Source organism: Salvelinus sp. IW2-2015, linkage group LG2, assembly GCF_002910315.2.
Source record: "Salvelinus sp. IW2-2015 linkage group LG2, ASM291031v2, whole genome shotgun sequence".
NCBI classification, from domain to species: Eukaryota; Metazoa; Chordata; class Actinopteri; order Salmoniformes; family Salmonidae; genus Salvelinus; species Salvelinus sp. IW2-2015.
The window spans coordinates 28,504,675-28,522,953 of NC_036839.1; the positions used below are offsets into that span (position 1 = coordinate 28,504,675).

An 18,279-nucleotide genomic window follows, 5' to 3' on the forward strand; every position below is an offset into this window, starting at 1 on the left:
CAGTGCAGTGGGCAGCTGGGAGGAGGTGCTCTTGTTTCTCCATGGACTTTACAGTATCCCAGAACTTTTTGGAGTTAGAGCTACAGGATGCAAATTCTGCTTGAAAAGCTGGCCTTTGCTTTCCTGACTGACTGCGTGTATTGGTTCCTGACTTCCCTGAACAGTTGCATATCGCGGGGGCTCTTCGATGCTATTGCAGTTCGCCACAGGATGTTTTTGTGCTGGTCGAGGGCAGTCAGGTTTGGAGTGAACCAAGGGCTATATCTGTTCTTGGTTCTGCATTTTTTGAACGGAGCATGCTTGTCTAATATGGTGAGGAAGTAACATTTAAAGAATGACCAGGCATCCTCAACTGACGGGATGAGGTCAATATCCTTCCAGGGTACCCGGGCCAGGTCGATTAGAAAGGCCTGCCTCGCAGAAGTGTTTTAGGGAGCGTTTGACAGTGATAGGGGTGGTCGTTTGACCGCGGACCCGTGGCGGATACAGGCAATGAGGCAGTGATCACTGAGATCTTGATTGAAGACAGCAGAGGTGTATTTGAGGGCAGGTTGTCAGGATAATGTCTATTAGGGTGCCCATGTTTACGGATTTAGGGTTGTCCTGGTGGGTTCCTTGATGATTTGTGTGAGATTGAGGGCATCAAGCTTGGATTGTAGGACTGCGGGGTGTTAAGCATATCCCAGTTTAGGTCACTAAACAGAACAAACTCTGAAGCTAGATGGGGAGCGATCAATTCACAGATGGTGTCCAGGGCACAGCTGGGAGCTGAGGGGGTCGGGTAGCAGGCGGCAACAGTGAGAGACTTATTTCTGGGAGAGATTAATTTTTAAAATTAGAAGTTCGAACTGTTTGTGGCATAGACCTGGAAAGTATGACAGAACTTTGCAGGCTATCTCTGCAGTAGATTGCAACTCCTCCCCCTTTGGCAGTTCTATCTTGACGGAAAGTGTTATAGTTGGGTAGGAAATCTCAGAATTTTGGTGGCCTTCCTAAGCCAGGATTCGGACACGGCAAGGACATCAGGGTTGGCAGAGTGTGCTAAAGCGGTGAGTAAGGCAAACTTAGGGAGGAGGCTTCGATGTTGACATGCATGAGGCCAAGGCTTTTTTCGATCACAGAAGTCAACAATGAGGGTGACTGGGGACATGCAGGGCCTGGGTTTACCTCCACATCACCGAGGAACAGAGGAGTAGTAGGATGAGGGTGCGGCTAAAGGCTATCAAAACTGGTCGCCTAGACGGTTGGGACAAAGAATAAAAGGAGCAGATTTATGGGCGTGTGATAGTAGATTCTGGGCATAATGTGCAGACAGGGGTATGGTGGGGCGTGGGTACAGCGGAGGCAAGCCCAGGCACTGGGTGATGATAAGAAGGTTGTATCTCTGGACATGCTGGTCTCAATGGGTGAGGTCACCGCATGTGTGGGGGGTGGGACAAAGGAGGTATCGGAGGTACGGAGAGTGGAACTACGGGGTCCATTGCAAACCAAAACAATGATAACTAGCCTGAACAACAGTATGCAAGGCATATTGATATTTGAGGGAGACATACAATAAGCCATAAAGTGATTGCAGGTCTTGATTGGGAGAGCTAGCTAAAACAACAGGTGAGATAACAGCAGCTAGTCAGTTAAACACAGCAGCAGCAGGTAAAATGGCGACGGCTAGGCAAGAGAGGTCGGATTAACTACACACATACCTGAGTTAAAGCACAGAGCCGACAGATAAAACACAAATAAACGAATGGAGTACCGTGAATTAATGGACAGTCAAGCAAGCATCAGCTATGTAGCCAAGTGATCATAGTGTCCAGGGGGCAGCCGTAGATGGAGCAGTGAGGCCTCCACTAAGCTAGCCCGCGGCGTAAGATTGTTCGATAGACCTGTTCAGATAGCAGCCGATATGCTCAAGACAGCTAACGATTAGCGGGGCGCTTAGCATATGGGCGTTCAGGTTACTGCGATGGAGGGGCCAGTTGAATAACTCCCTCGGGCAGATAACGTCGGTATCCCAGTCGTGAAGGCCGGTGGGGCTCCGCATCGGCAGTAAAACGGGTCCGGATAGGTGATTGTAGCCCAGGAGTGGCTGATGGAACTCTTCAGCTGGCTAGCTCCGGGATAATTGGTGTTTGCTCCGGAATTGATGTTAGCCAATAGTCACTCGGATAGCAGCTAGTTAGTCTGCAAGATCCAGGTGTAAATGTCCAGAGCTTGCGGTAAAAATCCGGGGATATGGAGAGAAAATAGGTCTGGTATGCTCTGGTCTGAGTCGCGTTGTACAAACTGGCAATAGTTTTCCGAGCTAAAGGATAGCTGATAAGCGCTAGCTGTGGTTAGCTGAACTACTCACGTTAGCTTGGTGCAGCTGGTAATGCTGGCTAGAATGAATAACTCCCTCGGGCAGATAACGTCGGTATCCCAGTCGTGAAGGCCCGGTGGGGCTCCGCATCGGCAGTAAAACGGGTCCGGATAGGTGATTGTAGCCCAGGAGTGGCTGATGGAACTCTTCAGCTGGCTAGCTCCGGGATAATTGGYGTTTGCTCCGGAATTGATGTTAGCCAATAGTCACTCGGATAGCAGCTAGTTAGCTGCAAGATCCAGGTGTAAATGTCCAGAGCTTGCGGTAAAAATCCGGGGATATGGAGAGAAAATAGGTCTGGTATGCTCTGGTCTGAGTCGCGTTGTACAAAACTGGCAATAGTTTTCCGAGCAATCGAGGCAACATCTAAATATGCACATATTTGCATATTGCGGCAAAAAACAACAACATGTATCTAGGATACAAAAATGTACAACATATCAACAATTCCCTCTGAGCAAGTCTGGAGAATATGTCTAAGGATAACCAAAAAACAATTTGGTGAATGCAGATGCTTCTGAAGCTGAATGTTTTTTGTTGGCTTGTAAGACGAATCTGACTTTCGGGAAATGGCAGTTGAAGACAAGTACACTGAATTTAGACTAACGCCAAACGGCAAACGCCTATTTAAACTCAATCACCATCTCTTCAAAGTAAATGACTAAATATAGGCCAGTTTGTAACAATCTCTATGAAATGGGCTTTTAGTGCAATTCAATGTAGTCAGCTTTGAAATGATTGATGTATGTCCATTTTAAAGTGGTTCAAATTCATTAAAATGTTGATGACAACATTATGATAAACTAAAGAAAATATACAGTACCAGTCAAAAGTTTGGACATACCTACTCATTCCAGGGTTTTTCTTAAGTTTTCTATTTTCTACATTGAATAATAGTGAAGACATCAAAACTATGAAACAACACATTTAACACCAAAAAAGTGTTAAACAAATCAACATATATTTTATATTTGAGATTCAAAGTTGCTACCCTTTGCCTTGAGGACAGCTTTGCAAGCTCTTGGCATTCTCTCAACCAGCTTCATGAGGTAGTCACCTGGAATGCATTTCAATTAACAGATGTGCATTATTGAAAGTTAATTTGTGGAATTTCTTTCCTTCYTWATACGTTTGAGCCAATTAGTTGTGTTGTGACAAGGTAGGGGTGGTATACAGAAGACAGCCCTATTTGGTAAAAAAACAAGTCCATATTATGGCAAGAACAGCTCAAAAAAAGTAAGAGAATAGATAGTTTGTTATTACTTTGACATTTTCTTCAAGTGCAGTCACAAAAAACATCAAGCGCTATGATGAAACTGGCTCTCATGAGGACCGCTACAGGAAAGGAAGACCCTATGCTACAGAGTTCATTAGAGTTATCAGCCTCAGAAATTGCAGCATGAATAAATGCTTCACAGAGTTCAAGTAACAGACACATCTCAACATCAACTGTTCGTAGGAGACTGCGTGCATGGTCGATTGCTGCAAAGAAAGCACTACTAAAGGACACCAATAATAAGAAGAGACTTGCTTGGACCAAGAAACACGAGCAATGGACATGAGACCGGTGGAAATCTGTCCTTTGGTCTGATGAGTCCAAATTTGAGATTTTTGGTTCCAACCGCTGTGTCTTTCTGAGACGCATAGTTGGTGAACGGATGATCTCTGCATATGTGGTTCCCACCATGAAGCATGGAGGAGGAAGTGAGATGGTGTGGGGGTGCTTTGCTGGTGACACTGTCAGTGATTTATTTAGAATTCAAGGCACACTTATCCAGCATGCCTACCACAGCATTCTGCAGCGATACGCCATCCCATCTGGTTTGTGCTTAGTGGGACTATCATTTGTTTTTCAACAGGACAATGACCCAACACACCTCCCGGCTGTGTAAGGGCTATCTGACCAAGAAGGAGAGTGATGTAGTGCTGCATGAGATGACCTGGCCTCCACAATCAGCCGATCTCAACCCAATTGACATGGTTTGAGTGAAGGAAAAGCAGCCAACAAGTGCTGAACATATGTGGGAACTCCTTCAAGACTGTTGGAAAAGCATTCCAGGTGAAGCTGGTTGAGAGAATGCCAAGGGTGTGCAAAGATGTCATCAAGGGTGGCTACTTTGAAGAATCTAAATCTATTTTGATTTGTTTAACACTTTTTTGGTTACTACATGATTCCAAATGTGTTATTTCATGGTGTTGATGTGTTTACTATTATTCTACAATGTAGAAAATAGGAAAACATTGTGAAAAATCCTTGAATKAGTAGGTGCGTCCAAACTTTTGACTGGTACTGTATTTTTTCCTGATGTTTAACATTTATTTTTTGAAAATACTCATTAATGGACCAAAGTACCAACAAATCTGAGTATTGATAGGTAGATGCAACATTTTTATTTCARCCTGTAGTGCCTGGTCTTAAACAAGAAACAAGACTTGCATCCTTTGCAACCCTACCAGACATATCAAATGATCCCATATTACACTGATGTTCCTATTTTGAAGACCCACATCATTTACACGTTTTGTGTTTAGCCTATAGTCTGTTGTCATTTAATGTTATTTCGGAAACTAGCTGCTGCGCAGTGCTCGGATTATGTCACTTGTTAGAATAAACACAAACGTACATATTTTGTGTGTAGACTATTCCATTGTTGTTACATTCCTCCTCTCAAATAGTTGCATTTCCTTCAACAACATCTGTGTTGCTTCTCCTTCCACAGGCATGTGGGCATCGTTGGAAGAACGTGTTCTATTCCAGGAAAGAAAACCAGAACAAGCTGCCTCATGGTGTCTGTTACAGATACGAGGCTGACCTCAAACAGTCTCAACCACTCATCCCATGCTACAAAGGTACACTGTTATGCATTTACAGGATATCTGATTCTTATTCATTAATGCATACCGTAGCAAAAGATTTGCAACAGAAAAATGAAAATGTGGTTTATAAATCACATAAATCAGTCAATAACCGAGGCCGAGKATCCATATGTTCTTGTTCTCGCCATGTCTAACTCCAAGGCCACACCTGTAAGCAACCTGCACTGAGTCTGAGAGCTTGTTGACAGTAAGCTTGCTTTATAGGCCAAAATGAAAATGCATCTGCCACTCTTTCTCCAGATCACCAACGGAAGTTTGGTGAGGACTATGGATCATGCCAAGCAGGGATATCCAACTTTCTGACTGAGGTATCAGTTCCTCTACATATTCTGTTTTAACCTAAAGTTTATGTATATGCTAGTAATGCACGTGTGCATATACACATACACAGGTACATGTACACATACACAAGTCACAAACCTGAAATGCACACAACCCATCAAACTGGGAACATTCCCAGAACATTAGTTAAGATTCCCTTTAAGTTCTAGTTAGTTTTTTTTCTCTAAGATTAGGATGATAACATCCCAAAAACATTCAAACATTCTTCGGAAAATGTTTTAAATTAAATATCCTTGGGATGTTTTCCTAACATTCACTAAGATGTTGTGCACAACATCTGAAACAACCACCACAGGACATTCCCCAAATGTTCTCATTAGGTTTCCAGGTAATGTAATAACACAATGTACCAGTAATGTTTTAAGAACATACTGCTGCAACAAAATATGAGAGCAGCGTTCTGGGAACATTCTTTTAACATCAGGTGAATGTTTTATACAAACATTGTATAATGATCAGCACTACTGGATCATTTTAATGTTATGAGAACAAACATTTGCCACAAYGTAAAGAAGGTTCTGCGAACTTTCACAGAACCAATTTTGGTTTACTGGGAAATCCCAAACATAAAAAACAACTGAACAATACTCTGATGTATGTGTTGTGTTATTTTTCTTCAGGACTTGATAATAATGGGAGCCCCAGGGACATCGTACTGGACTGGATCTGTCCTGGTCTACAACACCTCCAGCAGGGTCCTGTCTGCCTATGTGGATGACAGCAGCACTGTCCTCTATGGCAGTTACCTGGGTATGTTAATTATAATATGGTTGGAGACGATCAGAAAGACTTGTCTGGTTGTCACACGTCTCATAAAGACACTCGGTTGTTTTTGAGTTGGTGATGTGTAATGTAAGGGAATACAGAGAGGAAGCATGCTTTTGTGTGTGTGTGTGAGGGGGGGGTTGCTCAATATTTGCTCAATTGTAGTTACTGCAAATCATCATGCCAGTTACGTCTGGCTTGTTTCTCTTATCTCTTATAGAGGTCGACCGATTAATTGGAATGGCCGATTAATTAGGGCCGATTTCAAATTTTCATAACAATCGGAAATCGGTATTTTTGGACACCGTTTTTTTTTTTTTACACCTTTATTTATTTAGTTAATATATCAACCCGTGCCATCTGGTTCTACACTACCTGTTCAGTTGGGTATACTAAAGTTGTACTAAGGTTTACAAATGTTTTATTAAGGTTATACTAATGTTGCACTGACATTGTATTAACGTTGTGATACGTTTCCATTGCCGGGCTACTCTGGTAGTCTGATTCTTTGGTTATATTAAAGTTGTACTAATGCTGTACTGGCGTTGTACCTACATTGTGATCCTTCTTTTCCTCACCAGGCTACTCGGTTGGGGCTGGCCACTTCCTCCACCCTGACTCCACAGAGATTGTTGGCGGTGCACCTCAGCACGGGCAGACTGGTAAGGTAAGAGTTAATTTCATTCCTGTTTTTTCTTTCACCCCCATCATATCCTAAATGTATGATGCATTTGGGCATTCCTCATGTTACTGGTGAAATGTATGAAATATGTGCTATTGAAAAATACATGTGGGTTTTGCTCTGGTTGCCCTGTTGCAGGAGAACTTTCCTGCAATGCAGGCCATTTTAAACTTGTCGAAAGGCTTTTATTTAGAGATGCTTTAAGGATCTTGTCGTCAATACATTCGATTTACATTTAAGTAATTTAGCAGACACAGACTATGTCACAAAGGGCACTCTTTTCCCTATTAAGTGCACTACTTTTGACAATGGCCCATAAGGTAATGTAAGTGAATCTCTCTGCAGAAAGTGGGGAATAATTTTGTCTTGTGGCAATTCTGTGCACATTTTATGGAGGAATATTTTATTTTATTTTTAAGACTGTAAAATACATGTCCCACAGGAATGTTAAGATGACAGATGGGAGATATTTTATCAGTAGAAAGCAATCAGATTAAAGCATTGTTGGTTAAGGGCTTGTAAGTAAGCATTTCACTGTAAGGTATTTATCTGTTGTATTTGGCGCATGTGACAAATAAAATGTGATTTGATTTGAGATCATGTCTGTATGGGTATTGTGATATAATCTAAGTAGTTTATGCATTTTGCCATTCATCCTTAGTTGGCTTTAAGTTTTGATGTGACCAGGTCGTTTCTGTCCTCTTCTCCAGGCCTACCTATTCAGAGCTGAAGAAAACATGCTGAAGATAATCAGTGAAGTCAAGGGCAGCAAGGTGGGAATTAGTAGCCAGATATCTTTAGGGCCAGGTTCCCTGACACAGATTAAGCCTAGTCTTGTACTAAAAATCTCCATTGAACATTTTAGTCTAGAACTGGGTATAAGCTTTGTCTGGGAAACCGGAAATTAATGTCTTGATTTTGAGGCAGAACTCGATCATACCTCCTCACTGCAAAATCAATTTGTGACAACTGCTGGCTTCATAAATAAATTTGATTGATTTGATCGACTGTATTGACTTGAAACTTGTTTTCCTATACTGTAGCTCGGCTCGTATTTTGGTGCCAGTGTGTGTGCCGTGGACCTGAATGGAGATGGCCTGTCTGATCTACTGGTAGGATCTCCCATGTACAGCACCGTGAGAGAGGAAGGACAAGTCCATGTCTACATAAACCAAGGAGCCGTAAGTACTGGGATCTTTCCCAATCCGTTTTTCCTTCAATTCAATACAACTTTATATTTGTCCCCTCAGGGGCAATTAAGATAGGCTTGTCACTTACAAGTATCATAATCAACACCCTCCACATAAAAAATACAGTATACGACAGACAACCTTGATTTCCCTGATTCCTCTTCTTGCCTTCTCAAAACTCATTGGAGGAGAATGTCAGGGGGGAGGGACATTGGATCTTCTCTTCCAATGTGGCTTGAGAAGGAGGTGAGGAGTGAGGATGCGAGGATTCGAGGAAAAACGAATTGAGTGAGATACAACCTTTCTTTCACCCCTATCATAAAAAAAGTTGTTGTGCAGTTATTGTGTGTCTAGCTGTGTGAGTTTTGCAAATAGCCTTGGATCTAATGTAATTTGATGGTCCATTACCTATTGAAATGTTTACTCTAAACTTTGTGAGGCTGCTATATGGAACACTGTCTCTGAAGATACAGTATTTGTTAAAACAGAACAACATCAATAGAGACTTCCTACCTCACATCACATCTCACACACATACTGTTATCTTCACAACTTAACTCTGTAGTTCTTAAATATGATAGTAGTTAAGCATCTCATACAATACTGGTGTTGTGCACTGTTATAACAAAAACCTTTCAAAACCAATGATGGTATCACTTAACATTAAGTTGCTCTTATACCTATGTAGTAACATCTAGACTAACTATTCAGCTTTCAGAACAATGAGATAACTTTATAGAAATTAATATGCTCAAGTAAAGAGATTTTTCTTTTATTGTAATTTCCTATAAAAAGAAGAGGCTGGAGTTACTATATTACTGTACTGTCTTATACACTGGCAGATGATATAAAKCAACACAGCATGTTGATAGCAGGACCTGAGGACTGTTTCTATGACTGATGAGTTTGTATTACGGAACGCTAAACCAGCAGATATCTGCTACATTTATAGTGTACTACTAAGGACCAGGCAACTCTGCATGACATGAGTAACTTGACGTAATTACCAACCTAATGACTGCAATTACATGGAGCTTAGCTAGCTACTTCCCCCACATATCTCCATCAGCAAATTACCGTTTTTTTCTTCCCGGATCAACTTTACAAGCCATTACCCTGGGCGAGAGAAGGATTATTAAGACTGTAAATGAATGTGTTTTAAGGCTAATATGAAGGAAGCAGAGTTTCAGTTGGTGGGAAGCAACTCCTATGCTGCCAGATTTGGGGAGACCATAACTGATCTGGGAGATATTGATGATGATGGCTTTGCTGGTGAGTGTTATGCATATTTTTTTGCAAAGATATAAAGCAATTCTTACTTTATCTTTAAAGTTATAAGGATTTGTCACAGTACAGCAAAACTATTATGACAAAATCAGCAATGTGCCAATGTTCTGCATAGTTTTTGGTAAAAAATAAATACAAATAAAGTGAAATTGAACTTGGTGGTATTCCAAGTAGGTACTGTCCCATTTGTTGCACAATAAAATCTCTGTATATTTCAGTTGAATGCAATGTAGCCTGATCCACCATCCGGACCACTGCGCTCTCATTTAGTTTCATTGTAAGCTCGCAAGATCAGGATGGTTGATCAAGGCTATGAGCAATTGGCAGCTCTAAAACTAACAGAAAGCGAGCTATGCCAGTCAGAAGGAACTACACTAAAGTCTGTGGTAATATTGGGTAACTGGGTACGAAGATACACACCATAAACTAGCCCCACTCAACACAGAGGCAATACCACCAACCAACCAACCAACCAACCACATCCCCTACAGCTGATCACAGGACCCCAGCACACTTCTAACTGCCACTTACACCAGCCTAACTGCCAGTTCCTCAACACCAGCACACACACCCACCCACACACCCACACACACACCAGGGTTGGGGTAAATTCTATTTAAATTCTTGTCAATTCAGAACTCTAGAATTCAGAACTCTAGAATTCCAATTCTCTTCAATGCTTTTCAATTAGGAAAATCTGGAATTGGAATTTGGTTTACTTTCTGAATTGGGGCGGCAGGTAGCCTAGTGGTTAGAGCGTTAGACTAGTAACCGAAAGGTTGCAAGATTAAATCCCCAAGCTGACAAGGTAAAAATCTGTCATTCTGCCCCTGAACAAGGCAGTTAACCCACTGTTCCTAGGCCGTCATTGAAAATAAGAATTTGTTCTTAACTGACTTGCCTAGTTAAATAAAGGTTAGGAAAAAAAGAGCACTCTAATTCCTATATAGTGCACTAATTAACTACATTACCCTACGGGCCCTGATCAAAAGTAGTGCACTATATGGTGCCATTTGGGACGCATCCTAAGTTAACCCCTGACTGACTGTAAATGTGTTCCAGATGTGGCAGTGGGGGCTCCGCAGGAAGAAGAGCTGCGTGGGGCTATATATATCTACAATGGGAGGAAAACAGGGATCTCTCAGACCTTCTCTCAAGTATGTACTCAGCTATGGCTATGTCCCTTCCAGCTGCTGTTTGTCCGCAGACTTCAGGGACAGGAGATTACTGGAAGGAAGGGAGGAGTGAAGGGATGAGGGGTCAGGGTGTCCCTCCTCTGACCAACGATCAGGGACAATAGATTGAAGGGAGGGAGATAGGACGTGAGGATCAAATGTGCCTTTATTTCTCTCTTTGCTCTCAGACAGTCGGAAGAGAGTTCATGACTCTGAATTGCTACGATTTCCTTAAACTGTTTGGTCTCCTGCTTTTCTCTGTCTGAGCATGTGAGACAGTTTACATGAAGCAGTTACATTTAAATTAGCTTTTAGTTATGGAATACCATGAAGATAAATCAATATATATGTAAATAAATGTATCTCAATGTAGAATACAACCTCTTGGAGAAAATATAGTCACTGTATATCCAAATACAGAGATATATTACCTTACTTGAATCTCAAAGCTCCGTACTAAAAAAAATCTGAAATGTGTACTGTACAGCTTACTGTACAGGTAGTCATAGACAGCTCTCTTGGTTTGGGAAACAAAATGAAGTGTATGAAGTGTGTAAAGTACAGAGGGTTAGCCGTAAGAATAATCAAGCTGTTCTTGTTCCATCATCAGAGGATCACTGGCTCTGTTCTGGGTAATGAGTTAAAGATGTTCGGCCAGTCTGTGTCAGGAGGCATCGATGTTGATGAAAACGGTTACCAAGGTAATGATCCCTTTCTTGACTGTCAACGTTGTGTACAGTGCTTCCCTCCAGTACAATGTTTGAGTCTGTCTCGGTTTCTCTACTGCTGACTAGAACAGAACACACTGTAATGTCCTGTTATTATGTCACACATGCTGTGYCTTAAATTAGTAAGGCCGTCAAAACATGGCAGTGGTGGGAACATAACTGAGGACAGGGGACGGGAAAATATGTGTGCACGTGGGTGAGTGTGTGTGTGTTGGCTGCTACCCAGGGAAAACCAAATTGGGCAGTGGGAATATCCTGAGGTTTAAATTAGGGTCACTACTGATGGTTGTCTGCTTACTCTCTGCTTCTCATCTTCGCATCTTCCACTAGTGATACACTGTGAACTAAACAGGATATACGGTAGACTGACAGAGAGAGAGATGTAGACAGTTAGTCATCTCTTAGCTAGTCATCTCTTAGAACTGGTACATTGTAAAGTATTGTGTACTGTCTGTCAATAAAACATTTCATTCATTTTTTTCATGTGTTATTTGTTTTAATTGTTGTTTTATAGATTGATTTGTAACGCAAGTGTTAAATACTTATCTAAAAACAAAACTCATCAGTTTATTACCACACTGTAAAATATATCCTGTTGTTTTTATGGTAACTTACTGGCAGACAGTTACCTGTAAGTTACTGTAGGAAATAAAGTACAGTATGTTACAATAACTTCCAAAGAAACATTGGTTTAACAGTACATTGCTGTAAAGTTTATAGGAGTTTTTGTTACAGTGCAGTAAACTGTGTGAATACATTTTGTCTGCAGGCTGATGTGGATTGAATGAACAAACGAATGACCGAATGCCTGACTGAATGAACAAATGAATGAATGAACAAATGAATGAATTAAAAACATTCCACTGATGTCTTATGAGTTGTTCTAAACTGAGTAACAAACTGGTTTAGAGCTTTAACAAGTCTAGAGAGCCTTGCAGCCAGATAGACCTATAGCAGGAAATTGCATGTTCAAGAAAATGACAGCTATCTATCTGCATCTCTCTAAACTACAGATGTAGCAGTAGGGGCCTTCCTCTCAGACTCAGCTGTGGTTCTGAGGTAAGAACTGTGTTACATATCACATTACTTCCACTAGATAACTAGTCTCTGAAACTAGAATTACTGCATTCATGTCAGAGATGTCGGGTAGAGGTTAAGCTTTCAATGAACATTGGTCAACATTTTATCTTACATTTCATTATTTTACTTTCTGAATATGACCTCAGTGAAAGTGGCCTGGCCCATGTATTTGACCTGTATAGTGCCCTGGCCATTTTTACCTTTTGTAATACCTTTTGGTTTGTAGATTTGTTTGTCTTCTGGCCCATATACTGTAGCTCCCATATTCTAATGCAAATGTACAATTGTATTTGTTTTGACACAGAGTGTCGATGTGTTGTTTTCATGTTGTTGACATGTTGTCGTCTCCCTGTGCCAGGACTCGTCCAGTGATAGTGGTAGAAGCCTTCATGCCCCTGCCTGTCAGTGTAAACCGCTATGTAGCGCTGTGTTATGACAACGGTCTTCCTGCTGTCTGCATCAATGCTACAGTCTGCTTCAGGGTCCATGCTCGACACGTCACCTCTTCAATAGGTGAGCAGACCCTCTACCCGTGCCCCTGGCTCCCTCATAGCCCTGCACTGTGAAAACAACCTGTCTGTTTGCATTGTGTTAATCATTACATTAGTGAAGGTTATGTGTGCAGGGGCACTTACAAACAAAAGCCAGTTTTGGTTCTAGTGTGTGTACTTAATAGTGACCAAAAACAAATTTTTCAAACATGCTATAGTAATGTGAGCATTACTATACTACTAGATTGTATGTGGAAAATTGTATAATGCACAAAGTCTAGTGTAGGAAATAGTTATGAAAGCCCTGACCTGGACTAGTTGACAGAAAACACTGTTGTGTCAGAGACAGACTTTTTCTGTTTTCTTATCACTGTCAGTCCTTCCATCTTATCACTAGTCCCTGAGGCATTGGGCAGTTGGTTAGTTTGTTAACCCTGCCTTAACAAGGGTTATCTCTGCAGAGCATTCCTGTGGTGAAAGTGTCTGTTAGAGCCTGTAAGGCTCTGGCACAGCCCTGTCCTGATAGATAGAATGATGTTGTCCATCGAGGGTACAATGTTTTTAACCGCCTATGTTCCTCAATATTATGTTTTTGGTGAAATTTTAAATGGTGAATTACAGAAATTATTTATTCAAAGTTAAGTTAAGTTATTCAAAGTTATCTGGTATCGCTGTGAAACATCAGTCCTTTGATAGTAAACGAAAATGACTAATTTGAAGTGTCTTGCGAAATAAAACACAAGTCAATGTTATCCTCATTCAAAATATGTTTTCTCCATCTATAGTACATTTATGATTAGGGCTGGGGCTGGGGTTGTGGATGGGGCTGAGAAAGAGGCTGGGTCTGGGGCTGAGGCTGAGGCTGGGGCTAGGCCTTGGGCTGGTAGTAAGGCTGGGTTGCAGGCTGGGGTTGGGGCTGGGAGCCTGGGCTGGGATTGACGCTGTGGCTGAGCCTGGGGTTGTGGCTGGGTCTGCGGTTGAGGTTGAGGCTGGGGCTGAGCCTGGGGTTGAGGCTGGAATTGAGACTGGGGCTGAGACTTGGGTTGTGAATGGATCTGGGGTTGAGGCTTGGATCTAGGTCTGTATGTCTGGGTCTGGGGTTGAGGCTGGGTTGAGGCTTGGATCTAGGTCTGTATGTCTTGGTCTGGGACTGGGATTGAGGCTGGGGTTGAGGCTTGGTCTATGTCTTTATGTCTGGGTCTGGGGTTGAGGCTGGGTCTCGGTCTGTATGTCTGGGGTTGAGCCTGGGTCTAGGTATGTATGTCTGGGATTGAGGCTGGGTCTAAATCTGTATGTCTGGGGTTAAGGTTGGGTCTAGGGTTGAGACTGGTTCTAGGTCTGTATGTCTAGGATTGAGCCTGGGTCTAGGTATGTATGTCTGGGGTTGAGGCTGGGTCTAGGTCTGTATGTCTGGGGTTAAGGCTGCGTCTAGGTTTGTATGTCTGGAGTTGAGGCTGGGTCTGAGGCTGGGTCTAGGGTTGATGCTGGGTCTAGGTCTGTATGTCTGGGGTTAAGGTTGGGTCTAGGGTTGAGCCTGGGTCTAGGTCTGTATGTCTGGGATTGAGGCTGGGTCTGGGATTGAGGATGGGTCTAGGTCTGTATGTCTGGGGTTGATGCTGGGTCTAGGTCTGTATGTCTGGGGTTGAGGCTGGGTCTAGGATTGAGGCTGGTTCTAGGTCTGTATGTCTGGGATTGAGACTGTGTCTAGGTCTGTATGTCTGGGGGTTGAGGCTGGGTCTAGGTCTGTATGTCTGGGATTGAGACTGAGTCTAGGTCTGTATGTCTGGGGTTAAGGTTTGGTCTAGGGTTGAGCCTGGTTCTAGGTCTGTATGTCTGGGATTGAGGATGGGTCTGGGATTGAGGATGGGTCTAGGTCTGTATGTCTGGGGGTTGAGGCTGGGTCTAGGTCTGTATGTCTGGGGCCCTGGTTCATGTCAACTCTGGGTGCTCTCTGAAACAAAATATTGTTACCTCAATGCTTCCCTCTCTCACTTTCCTTTCCACCTTCTCTCCCTCCCACTCTCCACCCCCCTCACTCACTCTCACCCATAGTGCTCCAGTATAATCTGACAGCAGACACGCAGCACAAGGAGTCCTTCCCCTCACGTTTCCATTTCCACGGAAATGGGACGTCCAACGCTACAACAGGGCGGGTCAAGACCAGACACGACCAGCTGACCTGCGTCCCCCACCAGGCCTTCATGAGGGTGAGTAAGAGGTCAGGGGTAAGGGGTCGGGATGTGAGGGTCAGCAGCTGTAACCACTGAGAACTGTTGTCAGGTATGCAATGGCTTCAGGTCAGTTTAGAACCCCAGCCCAGACACTATAATCACTAACTCAGAGTCAGTTATTGTAAGACCCTCTGCGTGGCCTCAAGTCAGTTTAGACTGTGGAGGCAATTATTAAAATATCAGCATGCTACTGCCAGGCATCAAAGAACTGACTTCAGGTCAGGTCAGCATGCTACTGATATACTGTAGATCAAAGAACTGACTTCAGGGCAGGTCAGCATGCTTCTTTTTTTTTTGAATGTATTTTTTGTACTTTTATTAACCCCTCCACCCCCTCTTTGGAGGACAAATATATTTTAGTTTTTTACTGCTTTTCTGCTACATATACATACATTTTACATATACATTTTAAATACACATTTTACATACTTTTATATAAAGCAGTCAAATAACAATAAAATAATAATACATTACTAAACATAAGTTCTTTTATTTCAACCCTCACCCACCTATCACCATCGACCACCCTCATTTGGTTTCCATGTGCCATATATTTTTTAATTGTGCTGTGATGTTTTACATAAATGTTTTACCTTTCTAATCGTATAGTATCCACAGATTGTGAGCTAAAGATGAAAACCTTTTCTACGAGTATTATTTAATTATTTATTGACTGACTATGGCTTTCCAAATCGCCAAACACTGCTATTTGTAAGGTTAGTTTTAAGTGCATGTTGTGATTTTTTTAACCATTGCTGAACCTGTGACCAGAAACAAGCTACATAGGGGCAATATCAGAATAAATTATCTATTGATTCTGTCTCTTCGCAGCAAAATCTACAGAGCTGAGATTGTTGTATGCCCCATATATATAGCATTCTGTTGGTGGCAAGAATTGTATATAATAATTTTAATTTGAAAACTCTAAGTGTTGAATGAAGTGTCGTTTTTTGTACCAGTTCATAAACCATGTGCCATGGAATTGGTACATCGAAAATCTCTGTCAACATTTTTGTCCTCAAATGAAACTGGTATATTTTTCTATTTATGCTAGTTCCTTTCAGCCAATTTGTATCTTTAATATATGGCAGGCAAACAAGTTCCTTACCTCCTCCATTTTTGTGGTAGTGCTGCAATCAGTTGGTTTTACATTTGGATTGAGCAGATATTCACAAATATTTTCGATAGCTGCATATGTGACATAACTCCTCCGTTTCTATTCATAATATCGTTAATAAATATAATACATTTTTTAGCAATTTTTTCCATAAAGAATGTTTAATTTTTTTATCAGTATATTTCAGTTTAACTATAACGTTTGTTGTAATATTTGTTCTATCTTTTCTGGAGGATAAAACTGAAATTGTAACCAGCTTTGTATGGCTTAAGAAAGGGTGATACTTTAAACAAYATTTGATTTTCAATTAGTTAGAAATGAGAAATTGTAATCTGTATAAAGGTAAAAAGGCAATTTTTGAACAAAGAATGAGCCTTTCTTAATAATCTACTGGAGAACCATTTTGGGTTTAAGTATAATTTATGTATGAGTGAAGCTTTTGGTGAGAGGTTTAGAGATTTAATATTTAATAATTTTAGCCCCCAAAACTCATATTCATTATATAAATAGGCACGTTTAATTTTGTCTAACTTAGCATTCCAAGTAAAATGTCATATTTTTTGCTCATATGATTTATAAAATTAGTAATCTGGAGTAGGCAGTGCCATTAGTAAGTAAGTAAACTGTGATAGGACCAAAGAGTTAATCAATGTGATTTTTCCATAAATAGACAAGTATTTCCCTCTCCATGGTTGCAGAATCTTATGTATTTTTGCTAACTGCCCATTGAAATTGATTGTGGTAAGTTCATTTATATTTTTTGAGATGTGAATACCAAGTATGTCTACTTCACCATCCGCCCATTTTATTTGTAAACAACAAGGGAGTGTAAACACTGTATTTTTTAAAGATCCAATACGTAATATGGTACAGTTGTCATAATTAGGTTTTAATCCAGAGAGGCTAGAAAAGTGATCAAGATCTTCAATGAGACTGTGCAGGGACCAGATTGTGGACTTCAGCATACATCGACACTTTTGTTTTATCCCCTGGATTTCTAACCCCTTGATGATCTTTTTGGATCTAATTTTAATAGCTAACATTTCAATGGCTATAATAAAAAGATATGGAGATAACGGACAGCCTTGTTTTACTCTTCTTAAAAGCTCAATACTTTCTGAGAAGTAACCATTATTTACTATTTTCCATCTGGGGTTGCTGTATATAACTTTAACCCATTGTATAAGCGATTCACCAAAATTAAAGTAATCCAGGCATTTATATATAAATTTGAGTCATACTTTATCAAACGCATTTCAAAATCTGATATGAAGACCAGGCCTGGTATCTTTGATGTTTCATAATGTTCAATTGTTTCAAGTAATTGTCGTATATTATCTCCAATATATCGTCCATGTAAAAAACCTTGGAAAAAAAAAAGGTCTGATCACGATGAACAATATCTGGTAAAACTTTTTATTCTATGTGCTATGCATTTTGCTAGGACTTCTGGTCAGGTCAGCATGCTACTGATAGAGATCAAAGCATTATGAGTCAGTAAGTAGAGGGACATCAGGCATTGTCTGATTTCAGTCGATGAATCATCGGCTAGTAGTATCAGGAATGGACCATCATTTGGTTAGCAACTGCGTCAGCAACCAATGACTCATTCAGTTTATGTCTGATAAAGGGGTTTAATAAGGACAGTAGGTGACGTTGGGAAGTCCAGAACAATGTATCACGTACATGGGAAGGAGCATAGTGAACTGGAAATAATAAAGCGGGACGGGAGAAATAAGTGGAGGGAGGAGTGGTTAATACTCAAGTGTCTGGTGGAGCCCTCTGGACTCTCAGTCACTCTCTCTCTCTCTCTCTTCTCTCTTCTCTCTCTCTCTCTCTCTTCTCTCTCTCTCTCTCTCTCTCTCTCTCTCTCTCTCTCTCTCTCTCTCTCTCTCTCTCTCTCTCTCTCTCTCTCTCTCTCTCTCTCTCTCTCTCTCTCTCTCTCTCTCTCTCTC

At 41.3% G+C, this 18,279-nt stretch overlaps 1 protein-coding gene across 1 annotated transcript in view; it reads left to right on the top strand.

The window, feature by feature from the left end:
- itga4 (integrin alpha 4) overlaps window positions 1–18,279 on the top strand; it is a 32,920-nt gene that overhangs the window by 3,556 nt on the left and 11,085 nt on the right. Inside the window, exons 4-15 of the mRNA XM_024007215.3 lie at window positions 5,080–5,209; window positions 5,477–5,544; window positions 6,199–6,328; window positions 6,925–7,010; window positions 7,736–7,798; window positions 8,069–8,206; window positions 9,379–9,487; window positions 10,565–10,659; window positions 11,288–11,378; window positions 12,419–12,464; window positions 12,844–12,998; window positions 15,029–15,183. Coding sequence (XP_023862983.1) covers window positions 5,080–5,209; window positions 5,477–5,544; window positions 6,199–6,328; window positions 6,925–7,010; window positions 7,736–7,798; window positions 8,069–8,206; window positions 9,379–9,487; window positions 10,565–10,659; window positions 11,288–11,378; window positions 12,419–12,464; window positions 12,844–12,998; window positions 15,029–15,183 — 1,266 coding nt within the window. The remainder of the gene's footprint in view (window positions 1–5,079; window positions 5,210–5,476; window positions 5,545–6,198; window positions 6,329–6,924; window positions 7,011–7,735; window positions 7,799–8,068; window positions 8,207–9,378; window positions 9,488–10,564; window positions 10,660–11,287; window positions 11,379–12,418; window positions 12,465–12,843; window positions 12,999–15,028; window positions 15,184–18,279) is intronic.